The sequence below is a fragment of the Telmatherina bonti genome, assembly GCF_933228915.1.
Source record: "Telmatherina bonti genome assembly, chromosome: 19".
Taxonomy (NCBI): Eukaryota; Metazoa; Chordata; class Actinopteri; order Atheriniformes; family Telmatherinidae; genus Telmatherina; species Telmatherina bonti.
In genome coordinates this window covers 37,947,785-37,967,385 of record NC_136617.1, presented here as the reverse complement: position 1 = coordinate 37,967,385, position 19,601 = coordinate 37,947,785, and the positions used below count along the sequence as shown (strand labels likewise).

General features: G+C 49.0%; 1 protein-coding gene across 1 annotated transcript in view; it reads right to left on the bottom strand.

Moving 5' to 3' along the window:
• The window catches only part of ptprua (protein tyrosine phosphatase receptor type Ua), a 370,817-nt gene that overhangs the window by 104,804 nt on the left and 246,412 nt on the right, over nucleotides 1-19,601 (bottom strand). The window contains exons 12-18 of the mRNA XM_079258799.1: nucleotides 17,937-18,219; nucleotides 14,507-14,543; nucleotides 9,797-9,935; nucleotides 5,230-5,259; nucleotides 4,875-5,035; nucleotides 4,563-4,750; nucleotides 1,463-1,535 (exon numbers count right to left, since the gene is read on the bottom strand). Of these exons, the coding sequence (XP_079114925.1) occupies nucleotides 1,463-1,535; nucleotides 4,563-4,750; nucleotides 4,875-5,035; nucleotides 5,230-5,259; nucleotides 9,797-9,935; nucleotides 14,507-14,543; nucleotides 17,937-18,219 (911 nt within the window). The remainder of the gene's footprint in view (nucleotides 1-1,462; nucleotides 1,536-4,562; nucleotides 4,751-4,874; nucleotides 5,036-5,229; nucleotides 5,260-9,796; nucleotides 9,936-14,506; nucleotides 14,544-17,936; nucleotides 18,220-19,601) is intronic.

Sequence of the window (19,601 nt, the reverse complement as noted above, 5' to 3'; positions counted from 1 at the left end):
CAGGCGAATGGAAGCTAATCCAGGCGAATGGAAGCTAATCCAGGCGAATGGAAGCTAATCCAGGCGAATGGAAGCTAATCCAGGCGAATGGAAGCTAATCCAGGCGAATGGAAGCTAATCCAGTCGAATCGAAGCTAATCCAGGTGAATCGAAGCTAATCCAGGCGAATCGAAGCTAATCCAGGCGAATGGAAGCTAATCCAGGCGAATGGAAGCTAATCCAGGCGAATGGAAGCTAATCCAGGCGAATGGAAGCTAATCCAGGCGAATGGAAGCTAATCCAGGTGAATCGAAGCTAATCCAGGCGAATGGAAGCTAATCCAGGCGAATCGAAGCTAATCCAGGCGAATGGAAGCTAATCCAGGCGAATGGAAGCTAATCCAGGCGAATGGAAGCTAATCCAGGCGAATGGAAGCTAATCGAGTCGAATCGAAGCTAATCCAGGCGAATGGAAGCTAATCCAGGCGAATCGAAGCTAATCCAGGCGAATGGAAGCTAATCCAGGCGAATGGAAGCTAATCCAGGCGAATCGAATCTAATCCAGGCGAATCGAAGCTAATCCAGGCGAATCAAAGCTAATCCAGGCGAATCGAAGCTAATCCAGGCAAATCGAAGCTAATCCAGGCGAATGGAAGCTAATCCAGGCGAATGGAAGCTAATCCAGGCGAATGGAAGCTAATCCAGGCGAATGGAAGCTAATCCAGGTGAATCGAATCTAATCCAGGCGAATGGAAGCTAATCCAGGCGAATGGAAGCTAATCCAGGCGAATGGAAGCTAATCCAGGCGAATCGAAGCTAATCCAGGCAAATCGAAGCTAGGACCAGACCTAGTCTGGTCCAGGTGTACCTGGTCTGGTCCAGGTGCATCCTGGGATCGGCTCCACGTCTGCTTGATATGAGGGGGGGGATATCATTTACAGGTATTGATTAGGGAAACGGAAATCACTTTAAAAGATGTTTTTATTGATCAATTGATCGATAATTCAAACGACACAAAAGGTTTCAAATAATTCTTGTGAGACAAAATTGAAAAAAGTTTAGTTTTTTATCTTGTTATTCTGAATAACATTGATATATTTAGGAACAATAAAACGATCTCAGACCAGATCTCCTACAGGAAGCAAACCAGTTCAAAGCTCCATGTTGGTAAAAACCCACCTTTCAGCGTAGTTCTACATACAAAATACAGTTCAGCTGGTAGAATGGTGAAGATGAAGCATGTATAATGAGTGAGGGAGTCACGTGACCTGGTATACCTATAACCTACAGGTATAACGGGTCCTAGAAGAACGAGAAGGATCAGCTCCCATGTGGGGATTTCTCAGTGCCTGTCAGTGTGGAAGGAATAAAAATATTCCTGCTACTTCTGGTAAAAACAAGCATATCTGAGCTGCATTTATATGAGTAGAGTTAATGGTTTACTCCCAGTTTGTCCATCTTGTTCAGCAGGGGTGAAAACTTACGGCTCAGCAGGCTGTCCTGTCTTCCTTTGCTCTTGTCCCTCTTCTTTGTGTTGTCCCAGCCATCGAAAAAACTCTGCAAAGTCAGACATGACAAGCTGAAGAAGCCAGATGATGTGTTTTACCTTCCTGTTTGCTCCCCTCTGCAGCTGAACCGTCACTTTCCTCAAACTCTGGCTCAGCTGGGGAGAATGACTAAACCAGTCACCTAACTGGTTACTGGTTATCTGACCTTTAACAAACACCGTCCCACCGTCATGCAGCTCTCTTAACTCCTCAGATAAAACCTTTACCTGATTGGCTCCAAAATGGGTTGAGAATTCTGGAATGAAGGACATCGCTGAGAAATCCCTGCTGTTATTAGTCCTTCGTGTAATTTTCATAAACCTGATCTGCTTTCATCACGTTTACCTGGCTGTGGCCGAAAATCTTACATGGAAATATTATCAAGCCCCAGAAGCTTCCAGTTGGCTGGAATGCAGAAACAATAGAAACGCAAGACATAATTCAGGGTGCAGGGGACTCGGTCAGACCAGGGCACTCGGTCCGACTGGGGACTCGGTCTGACACGGGATTCGGTCCAATTAGGGACTGGGTCCGGTTGGAGATTCGGTCCGGTTGGGGACTGGGTCCGGTTGGAGATTCGGTCCGGTTGGGGACTGGGTCCGGTTGGAGATTCGGTCCGGTTGGAGATTCGGTCCAATTAGGGACTCGGTCCGGTTGGAGATTCGGTCCGGTTGGGGACTCGGTCCGGTTGGAGATTCGGTCCGGTTGGAGATTCGGTCCGGTTGGAGATTCGGTCCAATTAGGGACTCGGTCCGGTTGGAGATTCGGTCCGGTTGGGGACTCGGTCCGGTTGGAGATTCGGTCCGGTTGGGGACTCGGTCCGGTTGGAGATTCGGTCCGGTTGGGGACTGGGTCCGGTTGGGGTCTGGGTCTGGTTGGGGACTGGGTCCGGTTGGGGACTGGGTCCGGTTGGGGACTGGGTCTGGTTGGAGATTCGGTCCGGTTGGGGACTCGGTCCGGTTGGAGATTCGGTCCGGTTGGGGACTCGGTCCGGTTGGAGATTCGGTCCGGTTGGGGACTCGGTCCGGTTGGAGATTCGGTCCGGTTGGGGACTCGGTCCGGTTGGAGATTCGGTCCGGTTGGGGACTGGGTCTGGTTGGGGACTGGGTCCGGTTGGGGACTCGGTCCGGTTGGGGACTGGGTCTGGTTGGGGACTCGGTCCGGTTGGGGACTCGGTCCTGTTGGGGACTGGGTCCGGTTGGAGATTCGGTCCGGTTGGGGACTCGGTCCAGCTGTAGGGGGGTGTATCCATGCGGACCGTGTTCACGCTGCACTTTGGTGAAACCAGTCAAACCATTAGAATAATATGTCCCCATTCCCACCAGAGGTGGCGCTGCACTAGTATTTAGCAGAAGAGAGGACCAGACCGGCGTGAAGAAGAAAACTCTGTTTCCTCCACCTGCCAGTTAAACATGGAGACCAAACTATGGCTGTTTTGGGTTTTTATTGTGTCTTATGCAAGTATCCTGCAGAAATCCACTGCAACAATGGACGCAGTATGAACACCAGACGAGGCAGAGGACCCTTAACGCCGTCGCTATGGATTTACCCACAATGCAACGCTACGCCACATGCAGGAAGGGACTTGGTTTGTAGTCCGCTTCCTGTATTTGGTCCGCTTGAAACGGACCGAGACCTGCGTTTGTAGGCGGACCGAGCTGCTTCTTTGGTCCGAATCAGGATTCGTTTGGCGCGTTCACATTTCCCCAAACGAAGCGACTTTCCCAGCAAACTGACTCGGGTTTGGATCATCTGATGTGGACGTGGCTTAATTAGGCATGTTAGTGCCGACCAGAACCGACCTACATGTGGCTGAAAACAAGAAACTTCTGCAGTGAAGAAATCTAAACAATAACTATCTATAAAACACTTGTGGAGGTCCGGGTTCTGGGGAGGATCTGTCCCTCTATCAGCCCCGTCGAGGGTCCCTGTTCCCCGCCATAACATTGTGGAAACTGTGAAACGACATCTTTCAGCCAGTGGTCCCAATAGCAGCACACCAGACACTGTGGTGGAACAATCTGGCTCTTATGTACATTTTGTTTCATGCCCAAACTGCCCCCCATTGGGTCCTGCATGGGCCTTACATGGGCCCCAAGAGGGTGTGGGCCCGTGCGGGGCCCAACGGATAATCCGGCCTTGGTGGTCTGTCATGAACTGGTAAAAACTGGTTTTATATGGAAAAGAGTAAAAAAGATTCGTCATACAAACTTCAGGAACTTCAGGTCTCCATGGAGACCACAGAATGTCAGAGTTGCCTGTCGTGCCACATCACACTCCGCCCCTCCCACACTGAAGCCCCCCCTCCGCCAGCAGCATGCCCCCCATGAGTTTAGCGCGGCCCTGTGGGAAATGCGGGTTATGAAGTCTGCCAGCAGTGTGCATGCTGATCCTCTTCATCTTGTTTGTTTCTCCAGGTGAAGGGAGGCCACGTCAAGCACCCACCAAAATCAATTCGCGACCTACGTATTGATTTTGGTGGGTGGGGGGTTTGATGGACCCTCGGGGGGGGGGGGCGGCATACTGAGTGAAGAAAGTGCACGTGGCTTCTGCAGGTGGAGGTGCATAGAGGTCTGATCACAGCTGCAGATGAGGTTTAATCGGACCTAAAGTTTTCTTTCTGCATCGTGGAACTTTACTGGTCGCTCATGAATATTAAACAGCATGAAGTCCTGAAAGCGGACGGGTCTGAGCCGGTTTACGGGCCTGATGACGAGCCTCCTGCCAGGCTCCACCCCCCCACCCAGACCGGCTGGCCAGATATTTATAATCCCGGCCAATCAAATCAAGTTCTGAGGGTCTGCCGAGTCCGGCTCCAAGACGTCAACAGCATGTGCGGAACATCCTGCAGAACCTCCTCTGGTACCTCCAGCGCAGCAGTGACCCTGCTGGAGGAGGCCTTGTTGCCCTCACCACAAGCTTCACCCCGCGGATCTGCGGCTCTCCCCGCCCTGACGACCCAGCCTTCATGTCGTTGCCAGGTATCTTCTCCTGAACGCCCCCGTCAGCAGTCGTGGCTCCATGTCTGCCTCCTCACCTCGTACTCCTGCTTGAAGCCGTAACCCTCCGCCGTCTTCATCAGGTTGATGTGCTGGAGGAGGTCGGCCACCCTGACGGCCGGGTGGAGCTGGCCTGTGTGGTACGGCGAGCTCTTCCTCCGACACTGGCGTTGGGGAGAGCCCCCCAGTAGGCTGCTGGACTCGTTGACGGAGCTACGTTGCTCATCTGGACAGAAAAGAAGCACGTTAGACTATGATGACTCTCAGAGCCGGACCAGCACCTCCTGTCCCGGCAGAACCCGAGCTACATCGGGCTTGGCTGACTCTATGGGGTCTCCTTGCCGTCTTACTTCGGGCGTTGCAGCCGTGGGCCTCCATGAAGGAGGGGGCCATCCTCTCATCCTGCTGGAGGGTGCTCTGCTCCGTCATGCTGCAGTCCAGCGAGCTCAGCTTGCGACTCTTCTCCGGCCTGTAGGACATGGCCGCCTTGGTTATCGCCACCTTCTTCCTGCTGTAGAGGCCGGCAGAGAGGCGGGAGGCAGAGCGAGACAGCAGTGAATGAAGGAGAGAGAGGGAGGGAGGGGGGGCGCGACAGAAACAGTGGGGGGGGCGAGGAGATACAGTGGGGGGGCGAGGAGGTGAGTTAATGCACCGAGAGGGGGGCGAGAGATACAGGGGGGCGGGGGGGGGTGTAGAGTAACTTACGGGTAGTAAGGGTAAGAATAGAAGTCTCTTCTGATCAGCATGAAGGAAAAGGAGGAAGAGAGGAGAAAAAGGAAGAACAGGTTCAGACATCAGGAAGATAAATGGAACGGGGGTTCAAACGTCCCTGATCTGCTCTGTCTTCGCTTTTATCCTGTCAGACGGAACAGAAAGCCGGAAAAACTCCACAAGTTCATCTCTGTAGGGACACCGACGCGCTGAAACTCTGCTACTGTAGTAATACTTTGTTTAGACTCTTCAGCCTGCATTTCATACACGATACTTATATACAGGATGTAAACAATAAACAGGTTGTAAATATAAACATGTTGTAAATATAAACATGTTGTAAATAAACATGTTGTAAATAAACAGAATGTAAATAAATAGAATGTAAATAAACAGGTTGTAAATATAAACATGTTGTAAATAAACATGTTGTAAATAAACAGGTTGTAAATAAACATGTTGTAAATAAACAGAATGTAAATAAACAGGTTGTAAATATAAACAGGATGTAACTATAAACATGTTGTAAATAAACATGTTGTAAATAAACAGGTTGTAAATAAACATGTTGTAAATAAACATGTTGTAAATAAACAGAATGTAAATAATAGGTTGTAAATAAACAGGTTGTAAATAAACAGAATGTAAATAAACAGAATGTAAATAAACAGGTTGTAAATAAACAGAATGTAAATAAAAAGGTTGTAAATAAACAGGTTGTAAATAAACAGAATGTAAATAAACATGTTGTAAATAAACAGGTTGTAAATAAACATGTTGTAAATAAACAGGTTGTAAATAAACAGAATGTAAATAAATAGGTTGTAAATAAACAGGTTGTAAATAAACAGAATGTAAATAAACAGGTTGTAAATGAACAGAATGTAAATAAACAGGTTGTAAATAATAAACAGAATGTAAATAAACAGGTTGTAAATAAACAGGTTGTAAATAATAAACAGAATGTAAATAAACAGGTTGTAAATAAACAGAATGTAAATAAACATATTGTAAATAAACAGAATGTAAATAAACAGGTTGTAAATAAACCGAATGTAAATAAACAGAATGTAAATAAACAGGTTGTAAATAAACAGGTTGTAAATAAACAGAATGTAAATAAACAGGTTGTAAATGAACAGAATGTAAATAAACAGGTTGTAAATAAACAGGATGTAACTATAAACAGGATGTAACTATAAACAGGTTGTAAATAATTAACAGAATGTAAATAAACAGGTTGTAAATAAACAGGATGTAAATAATAAACAGAATGTAAATAAACAGGTTGTAAATAATAAACAGAATGTAAATAAACAGGTTGTAAATAAACAGGTTGTAAATAATAAACAGAATGTAAATAAACAGGTTGTAAATAAACAGAATGTAAATAAACATATTGTAAATAAACAGAATGTAAATAAACAGGTTGTAAATAAACAGATTGTAAATAAACAGGTTGTAAATAAACCGAATGTAAATAAACCGAATGTAAATAAACAGGTTGTAAATAAACAGGTTGTAAATAAACAGAATGTAAATAAACAGGATGTAACTATAAACAGGATGTAACTATTAACAGGTTGTAAATAAACAGGATGTAACTATAAACAGGATGTAACTATAAACAGGTTGTAAATAATTAACAGAATGTAAATAAACAGGATTTAAATAAACAGGATGTAAATAATAAACAGAATGTAAATAAACAGGTTGTAAATAATAAACAGAATGTAAATAAACAGGTTGTAAATAAACAGGTTGTAAATAATAAACAGAATGTAAATAAACAGGTTGTAAATAAACAGAATGTAAATAAACATATTGTAAATAAACAGAATGTAAATAAACAGGTTGTAAATAAACCGAATGTAAATAAACAGAATGTAAATAAACAGGTTGTAAATAAACAGAATGTAAATAAACAGGTTGTAAATGAACAGAATGTAAATAAACAGGTTGTAAATAAACAGGATGTAACTATAAACAGGATGTAACTATAAACAGGTTGTAAATAATTAACAGAATGTAAATAAACAGGTTGTAAATAAACAGGATGTAACTATAAACAGGATGTAACTATAAACAGGATGTAAATAATAAACAGAATGTAAATAAACAGGTTGTAAATAATAAACAGAATGTAAATAAACAGGTTGTAAATAAACAGGTTGTAAATAATAAACAGAATGTAAATAAACAGGTTGTAAATAAACAGAATGTAAATAAACAGGTTGTAAATAAACAGAATGTAAATAAACATATTGTAAATAAACAGAATGTAAATAAACAGGTTGTAAATAAACAGGTTGTAAATAAACAGAATGTAAATAAACAGGTTGTAAATAAACAGGATGTAACTATAAACAGGATGTAACTATAAACAGGTTGTAAATAATTAACAGAATGTAAATAAACAGGTTGTAAATAAACAGGATGTAAATAATAAACAGAATGTAAATAAACAGGTTGTAAATAATAAACAGAATGTAAATAAACAGGTTGTAAATAAACAGGTTGTAAATAATAAACAGAATGTAAATAAACAGGTTGTAAATAAACAGAATGTAAATAAACATATTGTAAATAAACAGAATGTAAATAAACAGGTTGTAAATAAACCGAATGTAAATAAACAGAATGTAAATAAACAGGTTGTAAATAAACAGAATGTAAATAAACAGGTTGTAAATGAACAGAATGTAAATAAACAGGTTGTAAATAAACAGGATGTAACTATAAACAGGATGTAACTATAAACAGGTTGTAAATAATTAACAGAATGTAAATAAACAGGTTGTAAATAAACAGGATGTAACTATAAACAGGATGTAACTATAAACAGGATGTAAATAATAAACAGAATGTAAATAAACAGGTTGTAATTAATAAACAGAATGTAAATAAACAGGTTGTAAATAAACAGGTTGTAAATAATAAACAGAATGTAAATAAACAGGTTGTAAATAAACAGAATGTAAATAAACATATTGTAAATAAACAGAATGTAAATAAACAGGTTGTAAATAAACAGGTTGTAAATAAACAGAATGTAAATAAACAGGTTGTAAATAAACAGGATGTAACTATAAACAGGATGTAACTATAAACAGGTTGTAAATAATTAACAGAATGTAAATAAACAGGTTGTAAATAAACAGGATGTAAATAATAAACAGAATGTAAATAAACAGGTTGTAAATAAACAGAATGTAAATAAACATATTGTAAATAAACAGAATGTAAATAAACAGGTTGTAAATAAACAGATTGTAAATAAACAGGTTGTAAATAAACCGAATGTAAATAAACCGAATGTAAATAAACAGGTTGTAAATAAACAGGTTGTAAATAAACAGAATGTAAATAAACAGGTTGTAAATAAACAGGATGTAAATATAAACAGGATGTAACTATAAACATGTTGTAAATAAACAGGTTGTAAATAAACAGAATGTAAATAAACATGTAAAAAAACAGGTTGTAAATAATAAACAGAATGTAAATAAACAGTTTGTAAATAAACAGAATGTAAATAAACAGGTTGTAAATAACAAACAGAGTGAAAAATAAAAATTTGGGAACATCTCTCAAGGTAACAACACAAACTTGTGATGAGACCGTACAGTACTGTGCGTCTTGCATCCTGTCTCTTTTCTGAGATCCCTTCAGGTAGTAAAAGATGTTTACTTCTGTTTGTCTTTTTCTTTCCCTTTCTTATGATGACATCCTCTGGAGTGTTTTTGCTGAGTCAACCAGCACCGCCAGCTGGTTGCTAGCGGTTGCTAGCGCGTGATGTAGAGCTGCACAGTGCAGCATCGTCCAAGCTGTTTATCATGCTCAGGAAACTGCAGGGCAACAACCGCTGCACATTAGAAAAGTCTGTGAAATGAGTCATTCGAAATGAGTCAGAAAGTCTGGAAGTTTCCTTGTGCTGCTCTAAGATTGGTGCCTTTTAACTTTTCCACCTTTAGTATACCTGATGTGTGCCATTCCCTCTGAAACCTACCGGATCACTTTAAGGTCAAATGCTGTTGTACACGGTGTGATACAAGTCTTCTGCCCCCTGCTGGATTTATTTTGCACTACAGGACAAAATATTAGCGATACTGTCTGTGGTTTAGAGGATAAGGCATGAAAGGGTTAAAAAGCAGCAGAAAGCAGGACTCAGGTCTGCAGCAGGATCCTCCTGCTGATCACATCAACGTGACACTCGCTTCATGCAGGGAGAAACATAAACTGCTCCTGCTGCCCCCATCACGTTCTTATTGTGCCCGTTTGATTGGTCCAGGGGTCTCATCTGTCCCTGCCTCCTTCCACCCCCCCATTCATTCTGCCTCCTCCCACCCCCCCATTCATTCTGCCTCCTTCCACCCCCCCCATTCATTCTGCCTCCTCCCACCCCCCCATTCATTCTGCCTCCTCCCACCCCCCCATTCATTCTGCCTCCTTCCACCCCCCCCATTCATTCTGCCTCCTCCCACCCCCCCATTCATTCTGCCTCCTTCCACCCCCCCATTCATTCTGCCTGCTTAAGGCAAGTCAAGAAGGAGCCACTTACCCCTTCTTGATTATGAAGACAACGGCCCCCAGTAGGAGAAGGAGGACCGCCAGGCCTCCAGCGCAGGCTCCCAGGATCAGACCCATGTCCTCAGCATGCTGGGACACCTCCAGGGTCCTCCTGTAGTCCCTGCAGGCAACTGGACAGAGACGGGACAGAGGTGAGGAGGAGGCGCAGAGAGGTGAGGAGGAGGCGCAGAGAGGTGAGGAGGAGGCGCAGAGAGGTGAGGAGGAGGCACAGAAAGGTGAGGAGGAGGCGCAGAAAGGTGAGGAGGAGGCACAGAAAGGTGAGGAGGAGGCGCAGAAAGGTGAGGAGGAGGCGCAGAGAGGTGAGGAGGAGGCGCAGAAAGGTGAGGAGGAGGCGCAGAGAGGTGAGGAGGAGGCACAGAAAGGTGAGGAGGAGGCACAGAAAGGTGAGGAGGAGGCACAGAAAGGTGAGGAGGAGGCACAGAAAGGTGAGGAGGAGGCGCAGCATGAACAGCAGGATTCCAGATGTTTCTTTCCAATGTCTGCAGTCGTCCTCCAAAGCTCTGCCCACCACCGTCTGTCATCCATGGGCGGGGCCCATGTTGCCCCGCCCCCATCGCAGCATCGTCTCTGGAGGAGTGTCCCGGGTGTGGGAGGTGTCCGGGGCAGTGTTGCCAAGTTAGCGGCTTTCTCAGCCCCTTAGCGTCCTGGAGACGTGACAGCAGGTTCTTCCCTTCGCTTTGGTAAACCTGGTCGCATCCAAACGCAGTCAGGACTCGGTTGTGGCGCAGCGTTCCCACCTCTGAGCTGCGGTCAGAGCGGGACGCCATCGCCTCTTGGACCGGGCTTGAAGGCTGCAGGACACACGTCTCATTGGCCACCACCGCCCTTCCAGCTTCCTCATGTTTTATCCAGATCAGAAGCAGTTCTAACCGAGTCCGAGTGAGTCCCGGCAGAAACAGCCCCTACTCCTTACCCCCCCCTCCCCCCGGTGACGTTTAGTTACACAGAAAATAAGTTGTAAAGTAAAAAATGGAGGCTCGGCGGACGATCTGCGAACGATCTGCGAACGATCTGCGGACGATCTGCGGACGATCTGCGGACGATCTGCGAACGATCTGCGGACGATCTGCGAACGCTCGGCGGACGATCTGCGGACGCTCGGCGAACGCTCGGCAGACGATCTGCGGACGCTCGGCGGAGGATCTGCGAACGCTCGGCGGACGATCTGCGAACGCTCGGCGGACGATCTGCGGACGATCTGCGAACGATCTGCGGACGATCTGCGAACGATCTGCGGACGATCTGCGAACGCTCGGCGGACGATCTGCGGACGCTCGGCGAACGCTCGGCAGACGATCTGCGAACGCTCTGCGAACGCTCGGCGGACGATCTGCGGACGCTCTGCGGACGCTCGGCGGACGATCTGCGGACGCTCTTCGGACGCTCTGCGAACGCTCGGCGGACGATCTGCGGACGCTCGGCGGACGATCTGCGGACGCTCGGCAGACGATCTGCGAACGCTCTGCGAACGCTCTGCGAACGCTCGGCGGACGATCTGCGGACGCTCGGCGGACGATCTGCGGACGCTCTGCGGACGCTCGGCGGACGCTCTGCGGACGCTCGGCGGACGATCTGCGGACGCTCTGCGGACGCTCGGCGGACGATCTGCGGACGCTCGGCAGACGATCTGCGGACGCTCTGCGAACGCTCGGCAGACGATCTGCGAACGCTCTGCGAACGCTCGGCGGACGATCTGCGGACGCTCGGCGGACGATCTGCGGACGCTCGGCGGACGATCTGCGAACGCTCGGCGGACGATCTGCGGACGATCTGCGGACGATCTGCGGACGATCTGCGAACGCTCTGCGAACGCTCTGCCGCTCGGCGGACGATCTGCGGACGATCTGCGGACGATCTGCGGACGATCTGCGGACGCTCTGCGAACGCTCTGCCGCTCGGCGGACGATCTGCGGACGATCTGCGGACGATCTGCGGACGATCTGCGAACGCTCGGCGGACGATCTGCGAACGCTCTGCCGCTCGGCGGACGATCTGCGAACGCTCTGCGAACGCTCTGCCGCTCGGCGAACGCTCGGCAGACGATCTGCGAACGCTCGGCGGACGATCTGCGAACGCTCTGCGAACGCTCTGCCGCTCGGCGGACGATCTGCGGACGATCTGCGGACGATCTGCGGACGATCTGCGGACGATCTGCGAACGCTCTGCCGCTCGGCGGACGATCTGCGGACGATCTGCGGACGATCTGCGGACGATCTGCGGACGATCTGCGAACGCTCTGCCGCTCGGCGGACGATCTGCGAACGATCTGCGGACGATCTGCGAACGCTCGGCGGACGATCTGCGGACGATCTGCGGACGCTCGGCGGACGATCTGCGAACGCTCGGCGGACGATCTGCGAACGCTCTGCGAACGCTCGGCGGACGATCTGCGAACGCTCGGCGAACGCTCGGCGGACGATCTGCGAACGCTCGGCGAACGCTCAGCGGACGATCTGCGGACGATCTGCGGACGCTCGGCGGACGATCTGCGAACGCTCGGCGGACGATCTGCGGACGCTCGGCGAACGCTCGGCAGACGATCTGCGAACGCTCGGCGGACGATCTGCGGACGCTCGGCGGACGATCTGCGATCGCTCGGCGGACGATCTGCGGACGCTCGGCGGACGATCTGCGAACGCTCGGCGGACGATCTGCGAACGCTCGGCGGACGATCTGCGGACGCTCGGCGGACGATCTGCGAACGATCTGCGGACGATCTGCGAACGCTCTGCGAACGCTCGGCGGACGATCTGCGGACGCTCGGCGGACGATCTGCGAACGCTCGGCGGAGGATCTGCGAACGCTCGGCGGAGGATCTGCGAACGCTCGGCGGAGGATCTGCGGACGCTCGGCAGACGATCTGCGAACGCTCGGCAGACGATCTGCGGACGCTCGGCGGACGATCTGCGGACGCTCGGCGGACGATCTGCGGACGCTCGGCGGACGATCTGCGAACGATCTGCGGACGATCTGCGAACGCTCTGCGAACGCTCGGCGGACGATCTGCGGACGCTCGGCGGACGATCTGCGAACGCTCGGCGGAGGATCTGCGAACGCTCGGCGGAGGATCTGCGAACGCTCGACGAACGATCTGCGAACGCTCGGCGGAGGATCTGCGAACGCTCGGCGGAGGATCTGCGAACGCTCGACGAACGATCTGCGAACGCTCGGCGGAGGATCTGCGGACGTTCGGCGGACGATCTGCGAACGCTCGGCGGACGATCTGCGAACGCTCGGCGGAGGATCTGCGGACGCTCGGCGAACGCTCGGCAGACGTTCTGCGGACGATCTGCGGACGATCTGCGAACGATCTGCGAACGCTCGGCGGACGATCTGCGAACGCTCGGCGGAGGATCTGCGGACGCTCGGCGGAGGATCTGCGAACGCTCGGCGGAGGATCTGCGAACGCTCGACGAACGATCTGCGAACGCTCGGCGGAGGATCTGCGGACGTTCGGCGGACGATCTGCGAACGCTCGGCGGACGATCTGCGAACGCTCGGCGGAGGATCTGCGGACGCTCGGCGAACGCTCGGCAGACGATCTGCGAACGCTCGGCGGAGGATCTGCGGACGCTCGGCGAACGCTCGGCAGACGTTCTGCGAACGCTCGGCGGACGATCTGCGAACGCTCGGCGGACGATCTGCGAACGCTCGGCGGACGATCTGCGAACGTTCGGCGGACGATCTGCGAACGCTCGGCGGAGGATCTGCGGACGCTCGGCGAACGCTCGGCAGACGTTCTGCGAACGCTCGGCGGACGATCTGCGAACGCTCGGCGGACGATCTGCGAACGTTCGGCGGACGATCTGCGAACGCTCGGCGGACGATCTGCGAACGCTCGGCGGAGGATCTGCGGACGCTTGGCGAACGTTCGGCGGACGATCTGCGAACGCTCGGCGGACGATCTGCGAACGCTCGGCGGAGGATCTGCGGACGCTCGGCGAACGCTCGGCAGACGTTCTGCGAACGCTCGGCGGACGATCTGCGAACGCTCGGCGGAGGATCTGCGGACGCTTGGCGAACGTTCGGCGGACGATCTGCGGACGCTCGGCGAACGCTCGGCAGACGTTCTGCGAACGCTCGGCGGAGGATCTGCGGACGCTCGGCGGAGGATCTGCGGACGCTCGGCGAACGCTCGGCGGACGATCTGCGGACGATCTGCGGAGGATCTGCGGATGCTCGGCGAACGCTCGGCGAACGCTCGGCGGACGATCTGCGGACGATCTGCGGAGGATCTGCGGACGCTCGGCGAACGCTCGGCGGACGATCTGCGGACGATCTGCGGACGATCTGCGAACGCTCGGCGGAAACGCTCGGCGGACGATCTGCGGACGCTCGGCGGACGATCTGCGAACGCTCGGCGGACGATCTGCGGACGCTCGGCGGACGATCTGCGAACACTCGGCGGACGATCTGCGAATGCTCGGCGGACGATCTGCGGACGATCTGCGGAGGAAGACCAGAAACCAGACCAGAAGGCAGACCAGAAACCAGACCAGAAGGCAGACCAGAAACCAGACCAGAAACCAGACCAGAAGGCAGTGAAATCATTAAAAAGGGAGTAAAGCTGAGAATTCATTCTGCCGCTGTGTTTCCTTCGGGACCTGACCCAAAGCAGCAGTCAGAGAGACAGAAGAGAGAAGATCCAGAAGGCTCCAGATGGGCAGGATCAGGTTCTTACCTTTGCTGGCGATCCGGATGCAGTTGATCCTGGTCTCCTGTGTAGAACAGAACACAAACAAATGGACTGTTCACAAAACCTTTGGACACCAAGAGACATGAGGGACAAGGACTCTGGAGAGCCAGGGAGAATACTTATCAAGGCTGAAACAACGCTACCTGAACACCTGGATACCTAGATACCTGGACACCTAGATACCTGGACACCTAGATACCTGGACACCTGGATACCTGGATACCTGGACACCTGAACACCTAGATACCTGGACACCTGGATACCTGGACACCTGGATACCTGAACACTTGGATACCTGGACACCTGGACACCTGGATACCTGGCTACCTGGACACCTAGATACCTGGACACCTGGATACCTGGACACCTGGATACCTGGACACCTGAACACCTAGATACCTGGACACCTGGACACCTAGATACCTGAACACCTGGACACCTGGATACCTGGACACCTGAACACCTAGATACATGGACACCTGGACACCTAGATACCTGGACACCTGGATACCTGGACACCTGAACACCTAGATACCTGGACACCTGGACACCTAGATACCTGAACACCTGGACACCTGGATACCTGGACACCTGAACACCTAGATACCTGGACACCTGGATACCTGGACACCTGGATACCTGAACACTTGGATACCTGGACACCTGGATACCTGGATACCTGGCTACCTGGACACCTAGATACCTGGACACCTGGATACCTGGACACCTGGATACCTGGACACCTGGATACCTGGACACCTGAACACCTGGATACCTGGACACCTGGATACCTGAACACTTGGATACCTGGACACCTGGACACCTGGATACCTGGCTACCTGGACACCTAGATACCTGGACACCTGGATACCTGGACACCTGGATACCTGGACACCTGAACACCTAGATACCTGGACACCTGGACACCTAGATACCTGAACACCTGGACACCTGGATACCTGGACACCTGAACACCTAGATACATGGACACCTGGACACCTAGATACCTGGACACCTGGATACCTGGACACCTGGACACCTGGATACCTGGACACCTGAACACCTAGATACCTGGACACCTGGACACCTAGATACCTGAACACCTGGATACCTGGACACCTGGATACCTGGATACCTGGACACCTGGATACCTGGCTACCAGGACACCTGGCACAACCCGCAGTTTACATAAAGTTTCTCTCCACAGAAGATTATACGCAAACTTCGGCCTTTGCGCTAATCATCATTCAGTGGAAACCCCTGAAAACTGTACTTGTCCTTTGTCAAAACTTTTAAAATATCACATTTATTTCATGAAAAACCGTGATGGAAATGCAGGTAGTGTAATATCCATGACCACTGTGACTGGTTGGCTCTCCATCATCCCCAAAAAGACCAAGCAGAAAAAGCTCCGCGAAGTAGTATTAAGGGTGTAAAATCAGGAATTATGGGTAATTATGCTTCTGGCTCTGAGACTGAAGTCAGTTACCTTTCACCTGAAAGGTAACTGACATCCATCAAGGTGGGATTTTGGGTTCCTTATAGGAGAAATGCCAAAGCTTGTCAAAAGTAAAATTGAATGCAAACGAGCCACTGGTTCTGTTAGGCAGACAGACCTCCTCGCTCCCAGAAAGCTTTTCACGTTGCGTTCAGTCTGATGCTCTTTCTGGATCTGCTCATTAATTATGAAACCGTTGTAACTAGAGGTTCAGGATGTGTACAACTTACTGATTAGTTTGGACAGTGCACTGTCTGATACTGGTTTAAAGACCTGATCAGTTTTTCTTGGAGGCAGGAGGAGGTTTATGTTGCTGCCTTCCATGTTTGCTTTAATGGAGATTTCTGCTTCAATCAAACTTTCTGCCTGCCAGAGACAGGACAAAGAAAAATGACCTGGCAAAGTGTGAATTTGTTTGCTGCTTGTGAGTTTCAAGAGAAAGCAGATGCACCTATCATGCATCTTTCTGACAGCATATTCGCCAGAGCAATTACTGTTTCAGAGCAACGACAGCTCCTGGTCCACAGTAAGCCCCGTAACATCCAATTTATCCAGGAGAATCGTCTAAATAATTAGTTTTTTTATCCTCTTTCTCCTTCAGAAGCGTCCTGAAGCACAAAAACAGCCTGAAAAACCGGTGAAAAGTTTGTAGAAGAAAACAGAAAAGAAGGAAAATCTTTAACAGGAAAACGTCCGATTTTTACTAATTTTAAATTCATGGAAGAAAACTCAAAACAAAGGTCCCGACGGAGAAAACCCAGCGAGGATCTCAGGTTTCAGATCGCCCAGAACCCGATATGACGCTAAATCCATCATCTGAGAACGCACAAAACTTCCTGCTGTTTACCTGCTCGTCAATACATGTAACTAACCAGCCAATCACGCGGCAGCCGAGCCACTAGCAACTAGCCCACTGTAGTGGCCGAGCCGCTAGCAGTTAGCCTGATGTAGCGGCCGAGCCGCTAGCAGTTGGCCTGATGTAGCGGCCGAGCCGCTAGCAGTTAGCCTGATGTAGCAGCTGAGCCGCTAGCAGCTAGCCTGATGGAGCAGCCGAGCCGCTAGCAGCTAGCCTGACATAGCATCTGAGCTGCTAGCAGCTAGCCTGATGTAGCAGGGGAGCCACTAGCAGCTAGCCTGACATAGCATCTCAGCTGCTAGCAGCTAGCCTGGTGTAGCAAAAAAACTGAGAATTGTCTACAGAAGAAAATCTGGGCTGAAATAAACTCTACTCCCAGAAAAAGCACATTGGTGACTTCCTCTCTGATCCTTCACAGTCTTTACTAATCTGAAACAATATAACATCTCCTTCTTTCCTTTTGGTTTTTTCCTTTTGGGGTCACCACGGCAAATCTGCTTCCATCTAACTCTATCCTCTGCATCTGCTCCTCTCACTCCAACCAGCTTCATGTCTTCCTTCACAACATCCATAACTGTCCTCTCCAGGCCTTCTGTGTGACAGTTCCAACCTCAGCATCCTTCTACCGACAGTCACTATCCCTCCTCAGCACATGTCCAAACCACCTCAGTCTGCTCTCTCTGGCTTTAAATGAAACAACTGCAGTCCCTCTGATGCTCTGATTCCGGATCCTATCCACCCTCGTGAGAACCTGAATATTCAGTCTCTGCAACCTCCAACTCCTGACTTTTCTCTAGTGCTACTGTCTCCAGACCGTCCAACACTGCTGGCCGAACCACACCTTTCCTTTCATTCTAGCGGACACTTTCCTGTACTCGTTCCAACCTGAATGAAATACAACTGTCCATCTTCACTTCACCTCTCTGCTCATGTTTCCATGTCATGTTCAAGTAAAAACATTTTCGCTAGTGGTTAAAACACCAAGGTGTGTGTGTGTGTCCACATGCATGTGTGTGAGTTGCAGCATCACAAGCCTCCACCGGCATCGGAGCGGTTCTTACCCCTTTGAAGTTACTGGTGGCCTGGAAGTAGATCAGGTAGTTCTTGGTGGGGTCTAAAGGGCTGTTCCAGTAGCCGTTGTAGGTGTGGTTGTCCCCCACGGTGAACGGCGTGGCCTCCGGCAGGCTGCTGGGGGCCAGCTCCGCGGTGTAGTAATGGGGGGCTCCTTTGGCCTGGGCCTCGTTGTGGGAGTTTGGAGAGGGGAAGCAGTCTACGGAGCGCAGTTCCCTCCTCCTCACCCGATGGGAGCCGTCCTCCTCCACCACCACCACCACCTGGTAGGCACTGGAAGAGGACCAATAGGGACTCAGTAACCATCATGTTTCTAATTGTTTTAATATTTATATGATTTGTTTTTATTTTTGGAAGGCGACCTTTGGGAAGGCACAAAGAAATTAACTTTATTATTAATACTAATAAAAACAAACCCAACACCCGAAAATGACATGTTTAACTTTAGTATGAGAACGAAGGTTTCCTTGCTGCTGCTCAACCTACAGACTGGTGTAGAACCAGTAAACAGACTGGTGTAAAACCAGTAAACAGCCCAGTGTAAAACTAGTAAACAGACTGGTGTAAAACCAGTAAACAGACTGGTGTAAAACCAGTAAACAGCCCAGTGTAAAACCAGTAAACTGACCGGTGTAAAACCAGTAAATAGACTGGTGTAAAACCAGTAAACAGCCCAGTGTAAAACCAGTAAACAGACTGGTGTAAAACCAGTAAACAGCCCAGTGTAAAACCAGTAAACAGACTGGTGTAAAACCAGTAAACAGCCCAGTGTAAAACCAGTAAACAGACTGGTGTAAAACCAGTAAACTGACTGGTGTAAAACCAGTAAACTGACCGGTGTAAAACCAGTAAACAGCCCAGTGTAAAACCAGTAAACTGACCGGTGTAAAACCAGTAAACAGACTGGTGTAAAACCAGTAAACAGCCCAGTGTAAAACCAGTAAACAGACTGGTGTAAAACCAGTAAACAGCCCAGTGTAAAACCAGTAAACAGACTGGTGTAAAACCAGTAAACAGCCCAGTGTAAAACCAGTAAACAGACTGGTGTAAAACCAGTAAACTGACTGGTGTAAAACCAGTAAACTGACCGGTGTAAAACCAGTAAACAGCCCAGTGTAAAACCAGTAAACTGACTGGTGTAAAACCAGTAAACAGACTGGTGTAAAACCAGTAAACAGCCCAGTGTAAAACCAGTAAACAGACTGGTGTAAAACCAGTAAACAGCCCAGTGTAAAACCAGTAAACTGACTGGTGTAAAACCAGTAAACAGCCCAGTGTAAAACCAGTAAACAGACTGGTGTAAAACCAGTAAACAGCCCAGTGTAAAACCAGTAAACAGACTGGTGTAAAACCAGTAAACAGCCCAGTGTAAAACCAGTAAACAGACTGGTGTAAACCCAGTAAACAGACCAGTAAACAGACTGGTGTAAAACCAGTAAACTGACCAGTAAACTGACCGGTGTAAAACCAGTAAACAGACTGGTGTAAAACCAGTAAACAGACCAGTAAACAGACTGGTGTAAAACCAGTAAACTGACCGGTGTAAAACCAGTAAACAGACTGGTGTAAAACCAGTAAACAGACCAGTAAACAGACTGGTGTAAAACCAGTAAACTGACCAGTAAACAGACTGGTGTAAAACCAGTAAACAGACT